The 20081-nt window shown below is 36.2% G+C and overlaps 1 protein-coding gene across 5 annotated transcripts in view; it reads right to left on the bottom strand.

The window, feature by feature from the left end:
* LOC118196119 (uncharacterized) overlaps window positions 1–20081 on the bottom strand; it is a 326905-nt gene that overhangs the window by 28945 nt on the left and 277879 nt on the right. For all 5 annotated transcript variants that reach the window (XM_085808355.1, XM_085808356.1, XM_085808357.1 and 2 more), the window contains 3 exons: window positions 13096–13212; window positions 3232–3306; window positions 3075–3144 (listed from right to left, as the gene is read on the bottom strand). In XM_085808355.1, the coding sequence (XP_085664481.1) occupies window positions 3075–3144; window positions 3232–3306; window positions 13096–13212 (262 nt within the window). The remainder of the gene's footprint in view (window positions 1–3074; window positions 3145–3231; window positions 3307–13095; window positions 13213–20081) is intronic.

Here is a 20081-nt window from a genome sequence, read left to right as displayed (position 1 = left end):
CATGTGATGTATAAAGAAAAAGGCCATGCATAAGTACTTGAAGGCTGGAGTTGAATATCTGGGCAGGATTAAAACCACAATTCTTTCAATATTTTAAGTTATTCTGATAAATTCACTTATTATGTATTATAAGAGAACACTTTTTTTAAAAAAACATATGTATCACCTCCTCAAAGGTCACAGATTTTATTCCCACATAATTAAACTATTAGATATCCTTCTTTTATTCCTTTGCAATGCCAGTAGATTTTAATTATTAGTTCTCTAGCACAAGTTTCTGCATGTTGTGACATATTCAGAAACTTATATAATATCATCTGTTATGCACAACATTTATTTATAGATGGAAATTTACAGTTATTACTGCCCATTTTTGGTATATCATCTGCATATTCACACGAACAATCCACTCCTTCAACACCCTTCGTTTTTTTAATGTTCATCTTGCCCGATTTCAGTCCATTGGGAATGAGGAGAGGAGGGGCTTGCTCTCTGAACATTAACCTTAGCATATCCACCTCTTTGAGAAGGCATTTACAGAGTTAAATGGAAATGGCCTTATCCCTTTATTAGCTCCTCCTTACAGCATTATATCAAACCTTTTTAAAGTCAGAATACAACATACAGAATTAAAGCACTGAATTACATGTAAGATGATAAGTTAATTCAGCATTTTCCTGAAAACACACTGTGCCACTACTACCTTCTAAAGTACTCCTGGTGAAACTTTATTATTTTAATACGGAAAAAGCATGAAGATAGCAATCCATCTCTCAGCTCAAGGATATGAGATACATTTTAAGGTTAAACGACCACTAAAAAACTGAAGGTACTTCAGAAATATCAAGCAAATGCTTCTTTGAGAAATCTTTCCCTGAAGACCTGTGGCATGTGTCTAAGTGCTGTTAAAGTTGTGGAAAAATGGGCAGTCTATTTAGCGTCATTTTCACATAGAGAAGCTAACTTCCACAAGGTTTCACGCAGAACTAGAATTTTATATGGGACTATCTGGAGATGCTAATATGAAAGCATCATAGAATCCCACCCCCCAAATTTAACATCTTCACGAATTTATCATTTACGATTTTGGAAACAGGAAAGCATTTACTAATGTTAATAGCTTTGAAATTACATAAAATTACAGATAACAAGCACTGGAAACACATACAAGCATATGCGGGTTACATGAATTCTACTGCAATACCTAAAATTAACGGTTTGGTGTGGATTCACTATCTTTTATGTGAATCTCTCTTTACAAAAATTTAAGTGCCTGGCTTAGAAAATGTCAATAGTTTCCTGATATGAAACAGCATTATCCCTAGACTAGAAGAAAGACAGCATTCTGCAGCAGTTATATGAAATGTAACGCCAGCTCATATAACTTCTTATCATTTATTCTTTAAACAATAGCTAAGATTAACTTTTAAAAGACTAAAGTAAGAAGGTGTAATTTTGAATGTGAATGGATTCCTGTCTAAATCCCCACATTTGATACCCTTCATTTTTGTTTATGGAGTCAGCTGGAATCATGCCTATGCAGTGATTGCTGATGGGTATTGCCAATGTCAAATTCTCTGTTACATGGCACGTTCAATGATCCCTTTATAAATCATAATAGGTGCTGTTCCATAATGCATAGCTCATTTTGATAGGTAATTAATAGCATTCATAACTTTTTTTATATTAGAATTCGTCTACCGTCTATAATTTTATGTGCTTCTTAAGATACCATAAAATTTAGTGAAATTTTTAAAACTTAACATACTTTTGGATCGCCTATACGTTTAAGCAGATACTTAAATATTTGATAGAAACCTCAGGTCTCAATAATAATCAGCATTAGCTAATTTCTATCTTTAATCTACAATAAACAAGAATGACTAAAATACAGCCTCATCTAAGTAATCCTTTCTTCCAGTTATTCCCTAGTTAATATTCCATAAATTTCGCATTTTGATTTACTACAATCATCATATAAACTTGAAAATATATTATGCACACACAACTGAAAAACGTAAAAGAATTAGAAAATTAGGTACCAATGTATAGAACTAAATACAATATTCTAATTGGTAAATAAAATATTATTGTATGAAGACAGAACAAAAAATGATTAATGAGAGTTTGCAATGTATGAATGAGAGTTTTAAATAATTTTGTATGCAGAGAGAAGCATTTTAAAATTACTGCTTCAGAAAAATGGCAAAGTTACCTGCATTATCCTTTACAGATCAGCCTTTATTAAGACCATACACATCGTTAATAAAATTTGGCAGTAATTAAAAGAAACCCCAAATGTATGTCTATGATTATTCATACTTATATTTAGTTAAAACTACCTGACTTAGAGCAAGTAATTATAAAATAAATTTAATTTAATGTTTGTTCAAAAGTAAAAAATTCATGTCAAAAATAAGGGAATTTTTCTTGTTTTCATAAATTTAAAAAAAATAACATAAGCCCCTCTGTATTCTAAAAGAAGTTCTTTATACAACTTTAATTTTTTTTCAATAATTTTAAATTGGGACGGGGAATTTAAAAATAAAAGTAGATTCTTATGTGTGACAGAATACAATAAATAAGATTTTTCAGAAAGGTGGCTTTATTTCCTTAAACATGCTTCTAGACATATACTTCTACATTTCTAAAACAAAGTTGCGAATTTTATGAAAACAATTTCTGCACTGAGGGAAAGAGAAAGGAGGATTATGAAAATACAAAATTTAAGTATTTATATAATTCCAACACACCAAAAAGTCCACTCAGTAAAAATATTCACTATGCTTTAACAAATTATATGCAAAATTCGCTAAATCATTAATTATAATAAGTGCATTACCCCCTCCAGACACGAAATTATTAATCGCCAAAACAGTAATTTTTATTTTATAGTTTCTCAATATATTTCGTCAAAATTATTTAATAACAGTCATTGAAATGTGAACTAAATGAATAAATCCATTCTCAAACATCTAGGTGAAGTTTGCAAATATGGAATTTTTTCAATTTAATAAAGCATTACATATTACAGTAACATATCTTCTAGAATAAGTTAGAAAGCATTCTGATACCTGAATCTAAGGATCTTCTATCTAACAATGACATTCTTGATGAGTGACCAGAAGAATGGCCTGCTGAATCCTTGAGAAAAGAGCAAGTATTTTAAGAACATTATAAATGAAATCAGAATCAACCACAATTTATAAATAAATTAAAAAAGACACTTACTTCATCATTCTCCGAACTGCCCATACTTATTAAACTGCCAGCGCTACAAGTGGTTTGAGATTTGGAAGATTTTTCCTGGGGGAGGGAGTAAGACATGAGTAATTTTGAAAATATATTTTAATAAAAATAACACCTGGCAACTTATCTTATAATTTATATTCTTTATTGATTTCGAATAAATGACATATAAAATGTAGTGCAAAAGTCATGATTAACAACAACCTTTTTCGCTGCAGGTATGCCAAGCCTTGTTGTACGTAACATTGTTCTTTGCGAAACAATCTACGAATAGGGCTACATTAAGAACTGTTTGATATATGGGTCAAAACTTTTAAGGTCAAACTTTAAACTCAGTTCATAATTCACAGGGGTGCCCAATATTTTGAAAAATACATATAATTTTGTTTATTTTATGAATACAAAATGACACAAAAAATTTGCTACTGAATAGCCATAGATAGACAGTTAAAATGCGAACAAAATAATACTATTAACCATGTAGGAATATTTTGCGACTTTTCGAAATGTTTTCCTGTGAGCTCTGAAACAAACCTCAGCTGGAACAAAAATATACAAGAATGAATGAATAAAATGAACCAAAAGTAGTTCAAAGTAAAAATTCTCAGTTAAGTTGAAAATACCACTGCCTACAATTTCAGCGAAACTAGTCCAATATTGATAGGATTCTTCAATCCTCGGATGAATTTCTCTCTAATATACTCATCTTTATATTCTTCAGAAGTTATGAGGTATTTCTCCGGTCTTCCTAGAGTGCCTTCGTGGTGTAGTGGTCAGCACACTTAGGGCGTAATTGAGAGGTCCGCGGGTCGATTCCCGGCGAAAGTGTTGCATATTTTTTATCTTGCCTGCTTCCGAAAAGTACCTAATGTCTCTACACAGTAACAGACTTAAATTCACAATCCTTGCTCAAGTGCTTTAACATTGGTAACTATTAAAGAAATTGATTTACAGACTCATCTGTTTATTGTAATCTAGGTGCTAAACAGTGTAAAGCAAATATTATTTCATTTCTTTTAATAATGTGCAATGAATCTAGAACATTATAGTTACATTATCATATGATTCTGAATCATTAATATTGGTAAACATTTGCAGATACAAAATTACATAAAAGTTGTAGTTTACTTTCTTCAGTAACCTCCTTCATTTGTGTGACGAAATTTAAAAAAAAAAAAAAAAAAAAAAAAAAATCGTTTCCAGTGTTATTTACACTGGTGTGGTGCAAAACTTAAGCAACAATGTAAATTTTAATCAGATAGCCATGAAATTGCAGAAAAGGGGTTCTAGCGTTCAGTACAATGAACACACAATTCAGTAGAAAGGTCATGCGTATGCAAATGTCAAGAAAAAAAGTTCACAGGCTACGTGAGCGTACGCAAAACGCGTACCGTCGGCGCACTCAACTCGAGATTACCATAAAAGGAAGGATAGAGATGCAATTAAAGACATTCGCTGCAAGTACAAGGAGTTCTTTCGTGAAATATTGGACAGAAGAAATGATCTGGATGACTTCACACGTGGAAGAATAATCGAAAATCTGGAGTAGGGGCGAAGTGTGACCAGTATAGCTGAAGAGTTCGGAATCAACAAAGTGGCGTCTAGAAAGTCTTCTATACCATAGGTACAGTTGTTAGAAAGGTTGGTGGTGGCAGTCCCAGGAAAACAACTGCAGAAAATAACCGATATATAGTCCTGCAGACGAAAAGAGTCCGAACCAGTCAGCAAGCGCCACAGCTCAACAACTGTGAACAGCAACGGGCGACAATTGTCGTAGTTTGCTGTGTCCAAACACCTTCACAAAGGTAGCCTATGCGCCTGCCGTTCTGAACGCTGCATCCCTTTGAAAGTTGGCCATCGGCATCATCGTTTAAAAGCAAGTGCAAGAAGCGCAAAAACTGGGCATCTCATCAATGGAGTCGTATCCTCCTTACGGATGAGAACTGTTTTAGTGCCACAAGCGATTCTCGACATAAATTGATTCGGAGAGAAGTCGGGACACGGTTTAATCTCAGTAACATTACGGAAAGAGACCGCTACGGTGTCCTGAAGATCTCGTCTGGAGAGGCATTATGCTGAACGGGCGGATGGAGCTCCACGTTTTCGACAGAAGCCTGTAACCGGAGATCGCTATCGTCAGGAGGTGATCCTTCCCCATGTGCGTCTATTCCGAGGTACCATTGGAGCAGACTTCGTTTTATCGATGACAATGCACCGCCACACCAGACTCTTGCTGTTCAGAAGCTACTGAAAAGTGAAGATATCACTCGAATGGATTGGCCAGCGTGCTCCCTTGATTTAAATCCCATAGAACATGTGTGGGATGCTTTTGGAAAGACGCTTGTGACACGATTACATCCTCCGGGGAACACCCAACAACTGAAACAGATGCTGATTGAGGAATGGGCACTCTTACCTCAAGATCTGTTGGAAAATCTGGTGCTGAGTATGGAGAGACCGTTCGAAGCAACCACTGCAGTAAGGGAAGGGCATATCCCATACTAAGGAACACCTGCTTGTTGTTCTTCCTCTTATACAGACAATCATGTGTAATGATACTATGAGTGCAATAAAGCCTGCTTTTGTTTGATTCCATACTGTATGCATTGTATTCATTTTTAAAACAATTATGCTTTCGTCATCGTTTAAATACAAAATGCTGTCTCTTAATTCTCAGATGATTTCTCGTGCAGTTATGCCAAAAAGAATACCTGTTGCTTAAGCTTTGCACACCAATGTGGATTCTGCTATAAGACATGTGTGAATAACATCAAATCTTTCTGGTTTTAAAAGGGTTTTCACTTTGCCCAAAAATAGAGCATAATTTAGTTTTAGTTGATTAAATTGTTGAAAATGTAGTAAATCATTTTTTAAATGAAACTCAAATACAACTTTAATCAAATAAAACTGCACACGGTACAGAACGCTAAATGCTACACTGTAGTAATAATAAATAATACCACACTTATGTATGGCTAATTGTTGTAACAACAAAAATCACACATCTGTTACTTATAATCGAGCCTTAAAGCCACTTTTGATCTGCTACTTATGTACAGGATTAACAAAGAGATCTGCCATTCTACTCCAAACAATAGAATCGGTATTCAACTTACTCTTACTGAAGATATTAGCCATAACTATTCGTTTTACTTATCATTAGGTAACGACTACTGTAGAAGATGGTCAGGTTCTCTAATTTGCCAAAATCCCCTAATCCTCTCTGTGCAGCAGGGCCAGCGCCAGCGCTCGGCTTGCAGTGGCTAATCGCGACATTGAAAAGTACGAAAAAGTTAAAAATTACCTCTAAAATTTAATAATATATTAAATAAAAACCGACGGTGCGAATAGCCAAGAGGCTATTCACACCACCTACGTTCGCGCATGTGCACAATCAGCCCAGGTACTAGCATTTTACGCCGATTTCCGTAAGGCAGGCGGTAGCGAGAGCGAAGGTTGTTAACCCTAACTCAGCAATAGAAAGGGTTGTTAATAGTTCACCAGCAAGAAAATAATTTGCATGTAATAATTATCATTTACAAAGACGAGGTCAACCTTTATGAATGATAATGTTCAGGAAATGATTAGATAAAATAGGGATTTAATGATGGTTCTAATTGCAAGCGAGGACGTGTAATTAGTTAAAAAAATCTTTAATGTATTGACAAAACGAAAATTTCAGAAATTACTTAAATTCTTTTATTTAACAGAGGAATTTTTATGCAAACTTAGACCCTAGTCTTATAGCATAGGACTGTCAGAATTTATTATTCAATAAGAAAACTTACTGAAAATTATAATATTCTTATATATTCATCACTTTTTCAGTATCCACACATGTTTATAGGTTCAAAAGCCATATTTCAAAAACAAAGTTATTTATGAAATAAAACCTTATAAATTCTGATAAATTATTTATGTGTGCAAATTATTAAATCTACATCACTTACATTAAATTACATCCCATTATTTATTTAAATTTAATTTATTAATGTGTTTGTACTAATATTTCAAAGTTCTTCGAAATACTTTTTGTGTCCTGATATTGCCAAGTATTTCTATCAAAAATAAACAGGCATACAAAATTGTTAATAACCAGTATTATATGATTAATTATTCATTTAATAGTTGATTTAATCGTCTTTAACTTATTTCATGTCTAAATTTTCTAGACAGAAAACATCTATCTAATTTTTATTATCCTTTCTAAGACTAAAATTTTCAAAGAGGAATGAATTAAAGGAATGATTGTGCAAAACATATCTTTGAAACTAAATGTATTCTAAGAAGCACGAAAAATGTAAACAAGATTTTGTCCCCCCCCAAATCAGTCATTTAAACTATTCCAACCGTTCAAGAAAACGATAAACATTGTGAACATAAAAAATCTACACTTTTTTATACATACTTTTATAAAAGGAAACGTGTTCCTTCTTTTTATATATATAAGAAAAGGGACCCATTTTCCTTTCTAATCTTTTGAAAGCCGCGAAATGATTGGGTTCAAATGACGGATCCGACAACTGAATACGCATGCGTGGTTAATGTTGGTGCGAATAACTTAAGCGGCTAATTGCACCGCTGGTGCGAATAGCATCGGCCGGTGCGACTGCATGGACTATCTGAACATAATTGCGGATCAGTCGCACTCTTACATCTGCCTTCCCAACTGGAAATGGAATCTTCCACCACCACAGGAAATGGAAGGACAACGCCCCGTATCACAAGAGTCGAATTGTGTTGGAGTGGTTCGAGGAACATAAGGATGAACTCCAGTTAATGGCCCTCTAACTCGGGGGATATTAACCCTATACAGCATATTCGGGATATCATGCAGCGAGAGCTCAGAGCTTAAACATTACCGTGTCGGAATACCTAGACTTTGCGTGATCGCAGCTTAGACATTTGGTACAACCTGTCTCCAGTCATCAACTAAGAACTTGTGGCATCTATGCTGAGGCAAGTTGCAGCTATTTTGCAGGTCAAAGGTCGCGGAACTTGTTATTGAGTAGGTGGTCATAATGTTTTGGCTCTTCAGTGTATAGTTAAGATAAACGTACATATTTTATTAAAACTGCAGTGAACCCTCTTTAAATGCGGCATTTCACCATTCTAGCAAACACTGAAGATCTGTGGATGAAGTGGTTTTAAAGAGGATGAGGCTTAGTACCAATATTACTTATGTTCTCAAAAATATCGGTTTCCTTCAAAAGTGTCTCTTGAGGGAGATGGTCACCACTAGACAGTTAACTATAATCATTTTCTAATAGATAACGGAATTAACTTTTATGAAATGCCAATTAAAAATGGCTGTTCCTTCTGACAGAATCAAGCGCAATATAACTGAATTTTTCCTCCCACAATCAACTGTTATGCAAGTTCAACTATATTCTATATAACTTTCATCATATACTATAACCGATATAAGTTTATGCGCTTTCAACAAATGTACAATATAAGCAAAATAAATTATTACAAATTGAAATTTTTAAACATTAGTAATCTTTTTTTTCTATTATTATGTCTTGATAGCTGTTGGTTGGGGACTGTATGCGAATTGATAAAAATGAAGTTAACAATCTTAACAACATTTATTTGCTAATACAAAGTCGCTTGAACAGGCAAAAGAATTAGCAAGAATTGCAATTAAATTACGCAACTGGTTGCCACTTTCAATGGGCAGAGAGAGAAGAAAAATTATTCAGTGTGGATAGAGTGCATGCTTCTCGCTTACTGTAGGCTGATTCTCGCCAAGGACAGTGCATGGCATTGCAACTCTGAATTTCACTCCTCACATAAATATACATACATATATATATAATTACAACATTTATTTAGAAGTACATAATATACGTCTCATTATCTGTAGTCCTTAAAAACAATGACAACATGATGCACATTTACCACTACATTCTATCATGACCAAAAGTATGTTTTACATGATTACAGATACAAATGATAGGTTTTAATATTGCTGCATATACTTAAGTTTATAAACGACAAGAATGCAATTTAAAATTCAACTTTAGAGGATTTACGTAATGAAATTTAGTCTCAAATCTCACAGTGACATTAGAATATGGGAAAAATTCTTTGAATTGCAACTTCATCATGAACCCTTTTTTTTCACTCTGACTATATCTCTTTATTTTTATATTATTTATGTTATAAATGCAAGTAGGTGTGCTTTCCTTTATGCAGAATCTCATCTTCAGAATTCGTCAATAATGCTCCACACCAGTAAGCTTCTCAGAAAATCCAGTGTTTATTATCCTTTTTTTTTGTATTTATTTTTAATGATTATATTCTATCTTCGAATATTAGCACTGAATGACAATGTTTGGTTACAATACATTCATGTTTCGATAAATTAACGAACACGTTCTAAGAAGATATTTATGAAAATACTAAAAGGCAAATTTAGAACAATCACATGTGATTGAAAATAGAATTGCATTTTACACGCGTACATCACTCTAAAATTATTTCACAGTGACTGGCATTTTGGTCAGACTGAGAAGCATAACAAGTCAGTGTGCATATATCACGTATGTTCCCTACCTCAACAAATGACTCTCTCAGTCACAACGTTTTGAAAAGGGAATGAATCAAGAAAATAGTATTAGAAATTGGAGAATGATCATCATCAAAGTTCATAAAGTTCAAACTACTTTTTATAGGCTGACATAGACGTAAGAATGCGGATAATGTACTCACTCTGTTCAATAAGAATGAGTCTCTAGAATTAGCAAAGCTACCTATCTAGGTGTACGGTTCAACACCACACCACCCTTACATCGGGAGCGCATATTTCTACTGCCATTGGCAAAGCTACATACAGGAGTCTCTAGAAAACTAAACAGCCGTTCAGACTGGGACTTATCTGAGGTAACGGAGACATCTGACATAGTACACCCATCTCCAAAACTACTTTTTACCCATAGGCAGCGAGTTGAAAAATCTGAACTGCAAGTATAACGGAGCTAGTCGACACATGGAACTGACAACGTTAACTCAGATAAACCCGTCTGAACGGCGACTTGGATTCCTCTACACTGGAGCAGAAAAAAAGCATCTTAACCTCTATCTTACGTCCAATTCTTACTTAAGCCTTGCCAGCCTGGAGTGCTGCCTTTAGAACAGATCTCACTAAACTGTAAACTTTCCAAAATAACCATTTTATGCCGAATTGCAGGAGCGCCCTGGTTTATCAAGGATAGTCAGTTACAGAGAGACTTCAAATTGGAAAACATTATCACCTTTATTAACAAACTTAATAGCAATTTTTACAACAAACAATGAGGATATTTATTATGCAGACAACAAACAATGAGGATATTTATAATGCAGTTAATTTTAAATATAAACTGATTAAATGGATATTAATCTGCGACCACCACACAAAACTCATAGTCTCAGGAACACTGCTCAGAACAGCTAACCCTCTCCCAACTAACAAACTCTAGCAATACAATATTACGTAATTTCTCCCAAATTTACATTTTGCTTTGCATTGACCTCAATTCCTTTTGATGGCCGAACTTGTTTTAGAGCAGAAGACACATATTTTCCGCCTTCTCCCGGGTCCGAAATGTTAATTTACATTTCTGGTCACGAAAATTTCTGATTCGTCGAGACGCGCCACCTGGTCTCAAAACATTCACGATTCATCATTCCGAATCACGTGAGGTTGCACTTCCCGTTCCCTCTCATCGAGCTTCCCTTGTCAGCCATTTTCCATGCTAAACTTTAGAGCCTACAGTCTTTTTTTTTTTTTTTTTTTGATTTTAGACTTTCCTATAGGAACCTTTCTCGAGGTTTTGTATGCGTGGTAACACCATATGAGATTATCTAAGGTGGGGGAAACAGCAAAAGAAAGTTCATATTGAGGCCGGCAAAAATTAAAGTATCGAATATTTAGCCTTCATCTGTAGGTCTCACTGATGAGGGGGATGAGAGTAGAAAAATTCCGTCATGATGAGGGTTAGCAGCGGATGAATCAGCGTGATTTGACCACAGGATGAAACAGGAAATATTGGTCTCAAGGCAGCTTGGAAGCAAAATGTGCTCATTTGGTCCAGTCATTTAAACACGAGGCACTAACACATTCACGGTTCTCTTTCAAATGATTGGTTCACTGCTAAATCGGGTAATCATATTGGTTTCCAGTGCTTGCACCACCGTTTGTGTGTAAGAAAAATTTGATGAATAAGATCATTTTATTTCTTGCAGTAATACTGACAATGCCAGTAAGTTGTTTATTAGATTATCATGCAGTGCTGACAATCCAGTAAGCTGACAATGATACAGGTTTATAAAAAGTAAAATTAAACGGTTGAGATTGCTTTTGAAAATTTCTCTCGTGTCTAAAGCCATTCAGAACTTTTATGTCTTTAGAGCAACATTATTTAACAGAGAAGAGTGCACAGTATTTTAAACTGAAATCTGAATTCTTAAAAAAAAAAAAAAAAAAAAAAAAAAAAAAATACTATGTTATGCTCATTATTTTGCTTTCTCTATTATTTTCTGAAAGTGATAACTTTAAATTTGATGTATAAAAACAAAATTGATCTACTTAGATCGTCAAGAGGATAAGAAGAAAAAAAATTAGCGAGTAAAAAATTATGCTAATACGTACGTAGTTGAAGACAACACAAATGATGGTTTCGTAACAATACAAATTTTTCTTTTAATTCTTTATATAACTTATGTATAGCAAATTAGCATTTTATTGCTACCACAACACATTTAAAGGACAACTTTATCAATAATATATACTACACAGAGCAAATTTTACAGAGCTACTGAAATATACAGGACGAATGCCATTTGGTGAATACGAGAGCCTATCCGCTCTGTATATAGAGAAGATTTTTCCTTTTAAATTTTTATGAAAATCTTTTAGCAGTAAAACAAATTGCTTATGTAAAATTACATCAATTGGTTATATTATACTTAAGGGTAAAGTCTGAAAAATTTAAGACTGGATGCTTGCTGCAGTTAATGAATGTTATTTTATTAATTTAATCAAATATTTTCTATCCCAGATCTCATTAAAAGCACATATAAATCAAAGCAATTCTTCTTATGCAATCTACTTAGTTACCCAAACAGATAAAAAACAGACTTAAAATCCTGGCTATTAATAGAAACAGTTTCTACAAAAGACAGGAAAAATAAAAACATGAACATGATTACATTTTCCCCCAAAAAGACTTCTAGCCTTCCTATAGCTTTGTATACCACATACTAATTTACTTAGACTATATTTTTTTTAAAGTTTTATTTCTATTAATCTTTAAACCCCTAAATTTAGTAGCATTTTACTTAAAATATGAAAATAAGTGTATTTCATAATTAACAACAATCTGAACCTAAATATGCACAAATTGTTAATCTTAAATTTCTTTAGAGAACTCCTTTTTTAGATCAGCTCTCATTTTTCGGTTAATTACGTAACACTTCTTGCCGTTTAATAATGAAGTACAAAAACTATACTGAGCATGTTTTAGCCGGTTAAAGTCGCAATAATCCTACGGATTAAAGGCTTTCATTAAACTGCTCCTGATATATATTCACAATAGAGATACTTTTTGTACTTCAGAAGTCTTCATAAACTTTTTAACTTGACCTCACCTTCAAAAAAATTTATTTTCATTGGCATATTATGTTTCCTATGATACTAAAATTTGAAATAGTTTTGCTGAAAAATATATGTGAAATCTCTTTCTGAATGGATGAAAATTAAAAACAGTTAATATATGATTAGTTTTGAAGTATTATCTGTATTATTTGTTTCCAAGTTCATATTTATAACTGTTTTCCCTCTAAAAACAAAATACTTACTTTCAGTCCTTGGGTAAGGACATCAACGGTGGTTGGACTAGTGCAAGGACTATGTGGTAGTCCAATGTCATCATCGTCAGAATCCCTTCTAGCACGAACTCTAGTGAATAATTCGTCCTAGAAAACAAGAAATGTACTTACAAATGGATGGAAGCAAATATTATGAAGAAGTACATTTTACTAGCCGAAAGAAATATAGAGCTGAAATAATATATTACATTAAAACGAGGAATTGTGAGCTAATTTGCCTTCAGAAGGTGACAACAACAACAACAACAACAACAACAGCAAAAAAAAAAAAAAAAAAAAAGAGGGGAAAAAAAGGGAGGGAAAAAAACAGCGCTAAAGTAGAACAGTATTTAAAATGGCACATATAATATTAATTTTTTTTTTAGTTTTGACCCCCCCCCACCCTCTTTTTAAAAAAATCTAAGAAAGCTCGATAAGCTAGGTAGTAGAAATGCAGAATAAATATCATAGAAATATTCTGGAAAGTATCAAGAAACATAGTACTTAATTTATATGCAATTGCTCAAATTTATTTGAATGTGCTAAACGTGTAAAACAAAATTAAATTGATTTCATCAATTTCTTGTTCTTTTTTTAACCAGTGCAGTCATGCTTTATCAAAAGCTCAAGCAGACGGTAAAATTTTTTAAAAAAAGAGAGAGAAAGATTTTTAAGTTACAAATCGCGCGCCAAGCGAGGACGGGACATAACGTGAAACAAACAAGCTAAAATGTGCCCAAAAATGTCTGTCAGCGACGATCCTGATTATAAGCATAAACTTATATGCGATGCGCATGTATTTGTACTCAGTGCTTAAACTGCGCGGAAGCCCACCTGCAGTACTTCTCAATTTTTTAGATAAAGCACTCTTTTATTTACTGGAACACAATTTATGCAGAGTATTTTTGTTTTATCCTAGTATTAAGTTTTTCTCTGGGAAACAAACCTTGGATGGAGGGTGAGACTTTTAAGGAAAGGAAAACCCGCACCCACATGTTAAAGGTTTATTTTTCAGGAAGTGTAATGGATTTATGAGAGGGGGAAAATTTTCCTTTCCCCAAACTATCTCCGGATTCGGAGAATTCTTTTTCTTTCTCCTGTCACATTTTGCTTAACAGCTAGAATTATATCACCAGAAGATCGTGGTCAAATGGTACTAGAATTTTCTTTTTTACCCCTCATACCTATACATCCTCCTTTAAATTTCCTCAATGTTCTTTCTATTCTCGTTAGTGATGCTTTAACCGTTTAACCTTTTTTCATTGGTGCGATGGAAAAAGAAGAATTTGTCTTTGTTTCTGTCACCCTTGAAATAAATAGCACATTATACTGTATATTTGGCTCTTAATTTCAGCCGGATGCCAGATCCATTATTTTTTAGTCTTTGAACGAAACGGTTGCCGACCACTCAATAAGATGAGGCCCAACATTTTATATTATTATTTAATACTATTTATCATTAATTTAAGAATTTATTACATTTATATTTATCTCAAAATTAGGCAATACAGAATTCTCCCCTTCCCGAAGAAGAGGGATTTGTGTCTGATCACCCTGGAAATCGACAGAGTTTCGTTCAAAATCTACACCAAGATAAGGTAACTGTTTGCCTAATTTTGAGTTTTACATTGGCGAGCTTTTATGCCACTTTATTACTTACTTTATTTATTTATTTTTGTTCCTGTTTACTGAAGGCCTTCCTCAGAGCTCTGGCACTTCTCATTTTAGAAATTATGTCTTGTATGTACTACTTTGACAGAAAAATATGGCTTTTACTGCTTTGTTATCCCTTGAAACTGCAGAATACTAAATAATTCAAATGCAGTATTTTTTAGCCGCTTTACTTTCGAAAGTAAAACGATTAAAATACTACATTTGGAAAAAAAAAAAAAAAAAAAAAAAAAAAAAAAGAGAGAGGAACAAAAGGAACAGAGTACTCTGTAAACTAACATACTGTTGCGTGCGTACGGGTTCGTTATGAAATGAATGCACAAGTCCGATGAAAAATGAACAAAAATTTATTATTATCACAACAAAAATGCTTAAATTTTCTCAAATTATCATGCAGTATTACAATATCTCACAGTAGTTTTCTTTTAACTACTCAAATGTCAATAGAACGTAATTCAAAACAGCTAAAGAACGCTAATCCGCGAATTCGCTACAATCAACAACAGTAGTTTTCTAAACAACAACAAACTAAGCAACTACTACAAACTGAGATGTTTTCCTCCTTTTATAAGATTTTAAAATCACGCGCTAGAATTTTCCAGTACTTTCTCGAAATCAAAAAGAGATATTTATTTATTTAATGCACGCGCTCTTGTATTTTCAATTTTCCGGCTTAGCTTTCTTTTAATATTCGTCACGCGCTGCACTGCGCGAGAAATAAAACCATTTAATTTCTAATTGAACTAACATTAGCTTTTTAAATACCAAATTCGTAACACTGCCCCCTTCCCAAGGACTGCACGTCTCGGGCAGTACAATCCCTGGACAGGAAGCAAAACTTACAACTGTGGCATAAATGCATTAATAAGCATTACATTACAATAATAAATAACATGAACAATAAATGCAATACATAAAACAAATCAAATGCTATCAAATACAAATCAAATACACATTTAAAAACAAAAATGGACCATGGTCTTATACTATTTACAATTATTTACATTATGTACTATGGCCATAGTAATGAGCTAACCTGTCGTAATGAACGACTTTAGGTTTAGAGTTCGAAGACTTACGAATCCGAACCACGACGTCATTCAGCCTGTTTAGGACTGTGTACGGCCCATCCCAAGGTGACTGTAATTTCGGACAAAGTCCTTTCCGTCGAGTCGGATTCCACAACCACACCTTGTCTCCTTCGTGGAATTGATGTTCAGTAGCTCTTGTGTCGTATCGGGTCTTCATCTTCTCCGTCGCCAAGTTGACTCGCTCTCGTGCAAAATTGTGCATCACTTCAAACCGGGCCTGGAGATCTTGAATATATTCCTCAGACGATGAAGGAGCATCCGGAGGGCGGCCAAACAATAGATCACAAGGCAGACGAAGGTCAAGACCGAAGAGCATCTGTGATGGAGAATAGCCGGTAGTCTCGTGGACAGCACTGCGGTAAGCCAGTAAAAAGAGTGGTAATTTCTTGTCCCAGTCCTGTTGGTTTCTGGAAACCACTAATGAGAGGTTATTAAGGATGGTTCGATTGAACCTCTCTACCATGCCGTCCGACTGGGGATGCAATGGCGTCGTTTGAGTTTTGTCAATGCCAAGTAGTTTGCATAGTTCTTTGATTACTGCCGAGGCAAAATTCCTTCCCTGATCGGAATGTAACTGAAGAGGCACTTCGAACCTGGAAATCCAGTGCTGTATCATTACCTCAGCTACTGTGACTGCCTCTTGATCAGGAATAGGATAAGCTTCAGGCCACTTGGTGAAGTAATCAATGACAACGAGTATGTATTTGTTGCCATCAGCAGTTCGTGGCAGAGGTCCCAGGATGTCAAAGGCGATACGTTCAAAAGGCGCACCTACGTTGTAACGTTGCAGTCTGCCTCGGCTGCGTTTCCTCGGTCCTTTCCGACCTGCACAGGCATCGCAAGATCGGCACCACTTTTGCACGTCATTCTTTGCATTATTCCAGTAAAAGCGCTCACGAACTCTCTGTAAGGTCTTCATAATTCCAAAGTGACCTCCTGTAGGGCTGTTATGTAGTTCTTTGAGGACATCAGGAATCCGGGATCTCGGAAGTATCAGTTGCCATCGGAACGTCTTCCCATCATCCGACTCGAATTTCCGGTATAAGACGCCGTTTCGAATGTGAAGTGAATCCCAGAGTGCCCAGTATTGTTTTGTTGTAGGACTACAGATAGAAATGTCCTGCCATGTAGGTTTTCTGTTTGATGACTCTATTAAATCAAGTATGGGTTTAATGTCGTGGTCTTCCAGCTGGTCTTTCCTGACTTCATCATCACTCCACGGGTCTCGAGCAGCCGATGTTGATGTTGTAATTTGTCTTGCGACCGGAGTCAGCAGTTCGTATTTCGCTTCCACCCTGGAACAATATCGGCAGTTTTCTTGGCAAGGTCTTCTAGACAGGGCGTCGGCGTTTCCGTGTGATGATCCCTTACGATGACGGATAGTGATGTCATATTCTTGGAGTCTCTGTATCCACCTGGCTATTTGACCCTCAGGATTTTTGAAATTTAAAAGCCACGCCAATGAGGCATGGTCCGTGCGGAGGAGGAATTTTCTCCCGTATAGATAATGATGGAAATGTTCTACAGCTTTGACTATGGCGAGCAACTCTTTCCTTGTGACACAGTAATTCCTCTCCGGTTTAGACAGGCACTTGCTCCAGTAAGCTACTACACGTTCTTGGCCGTCTATTTCTTGGGACAAAACAGCACCGACACTTTCATTGCTCGCGTCGGTGTCGAGAATAAATGCTCTGTCGAGCTGAGGATACGTCAGGATTGGAGCAGATGTTAAAGCTTCCTTTAAGTTGTTAAATGCATCCTCGCATTCCTTTGTCCACAAGAATCTTTGCTTGCTCTCTGTCAGCTTGTGAAGTGGTCTTGCGATGGAAGAAAAGTTCTTCACGAATCTCCTATAGTAGGTGCAAAGCCCTAGGAAGCTTCTCAGCTGATGGACATTTTCGGGACGCGTCCAGGATTTAACCGCTGATACCTTTTCAGGATCCGTGCGCACACCTTCTGCAGAGATGACATGTCCCAGGTAAGTCACTTCCTTTCGAAACAATTTGCATTTAGCGGGAGTCAGCTTCAGATTGGCCTCTTTCAGTTTCTGAAGCACCTTTCTAAGATTTTCTAGATGCTCTTCAAAACTCTTTCCGACGATGATGATATCGTCCAGGTATATCAGACAGGCTTCGTAAGAAAGGCCTTTCAAAACAGTCTCCATAAGACGTTCGAATGTTGCCGGCGCATTACACAGTCCAAACGGCATCACTTTGAACTGCCAAAGTCCTTGTCCCGTAGGAAATGCCGTCTTTTCTCGGTCATCAGGATGGATTTCTACCTGCCAATACCCACTCTTTAAATCAAGTGTTGAGAACCACTTGCTTCCAGAAAGAGTGTCTAGAATGTCATCAATTCTAGGAAGAGGGTAACTGTCTTTCTTCGTAACCTCATTCAACCGGCGATAGTCAACGCAAAATCTTGTTGAGCCGTCTTTCTTTCTGACGAGAACGATGGGAGATGCCCATGGACTCGCTGAAGGCTCGATGACATCGCCTTCTTCCATATCTTTTAACAGTGTTCGCACCTCTTCCTGTTTAGCAAACGGTAGACGTCTTGGATGTTGCTTGATCGGGGGATGATCGCCAGTATCTATTCTATGTTGTGTCAAACTAGTTCGACCCACGTCAGAAGACGAGCGGGAGAAAACAACTTGAAGATCTTTAATGACGCGATCGGCAGCATTTTTCTCTTTATCGTTTAATTGTGCATTCTGCAATAACTCCGATGTAATGCTCTCTGAGGACACGGATTCTGGGATGTTACTCTTTTTTTCAACGCTGGTTACTGAAGTACATGTTGCAACCACTTCACCTTTCTTAATAACTCTCGACTTTTCAGTTACATTGGCGACTCTCACCGGGATAACCGTTCTGGATAGGTCGACGAGTGTTGAGGCTACTAATACTCCTTTTGGGATATTACAGTTATTGGGATATTCTATGATGCCGTAGCGGAAATTTCTATTTTCGGCTATGGATCCAGGAAGTAAAATTTCTGTTCTTGCCGGTATTGTAATATAGTCTTGTGCTATGATTTTATGGACAGATTTAACTTCTTCATCATTAACGAGAAATAACGCTATGTCCTCAGATGTAGAATGCAATTCGTTATTTTTAAAATCCAAGGAAAAATTGTATTTCCTTAGAAAGTCCAATCCGAGTATGCAAGAATCAGTGATCTCTGCTACACATGCCGTGTGATGGTAAGCGGCACTTCCAAACGTGATGTTAACATTTACTTTTCCGTCGATATCGATCTTCTCACCGGACACAGTCTGGAGGGTAACGCAGGGCGGCGTCCAGATAAGTTTGTTTCCTAGTTGTTGAGCCAAATCTTTTCGGATGATGGTGACGTTGGCTCCTGTATCTATAGTCATATTGCACGGAACTCCATTAATATGTCCTATTATGAAAAGTCCATTACTGCCGCCTCTCACTGCAGAAATCTGAAGCGCTTTAAACGGGGGCTTTTCATTATCTGGCAACCTCCGCCCCGCGAGATGGCCACTAATTAGTTTCCCTGCTGCTTGTTAGAAGCGGTCTTAACATCAGTACCCTGGGGTGTTTTGCAGTTTCGTCGTATGTGTCCTTCAGCACCGCAGTTCCAACACTTAACGGTCGGTTTCTTCTCACCAATATTCCGTCTCAAGGCGTTCAGTTGTCTAGTTAAATCGTCAAGTCGAGCGGTGACTTGATCCCCTGGCTCCTGGACTTGAGCAGCTCTGACTGGGTGGCGGTCTCGACGAGTGGCTTGCTGGGCTGCCTCAAATTTCATGGCGTACACTAGAGCACTTTTTAAATCTTTTACGTCCGCCATTCGTAGAGCTTTCTGTATTTCAGTATCTCGGATGCCGTCGATAAAGTATTGCAAGGACAGGATTTCCCTTGTTTCTGTCGGGCATTCCGAAAAGGCGAGATGGGACAGCCTTTCAACATCCGCGGCGAGCTCCTGAAGTGTTTCGGTAGGCTTCTGTTGACGAGATTTTAATTGGAGCCTGCTGTAGTCTTTTAAACACTTCTCCCCAAAGCGCAACTCCAAGGCGCCGGACAGAGCTTCGAAATCTAACCTTTTGTTTTCGGGAAGAGTCTGAAGGATATCCGCTGCGTCGGCTCTTAGAGAAGCGGCGAGATGACAGGCCTTAGCTTGGGAATCCCATCCATTCGCATCCGCCACGATAGAAAATTGTGTCTTATACACCTGCCAGGAGGTCTT

This window comes from Stegodyphus dumicola, chromosome X1 (assembly GCF_044657685.1).
Source record: "Stegodyphus dumicola isolate Sdum_Otavi_A_Nest chromosome X1, ASM4465768v1".
Lineage (NCBI taxonomy): Eukaryota > Metazoa > Arthropoda > Arachnida > Araneae > Eresidae > Stegodyphus > Stegodyphus dumicola.
Note: the sequence above shows the minus strand (reverse complement) of the source record. Positions and strands in the feature narration are given on the sequence as shown.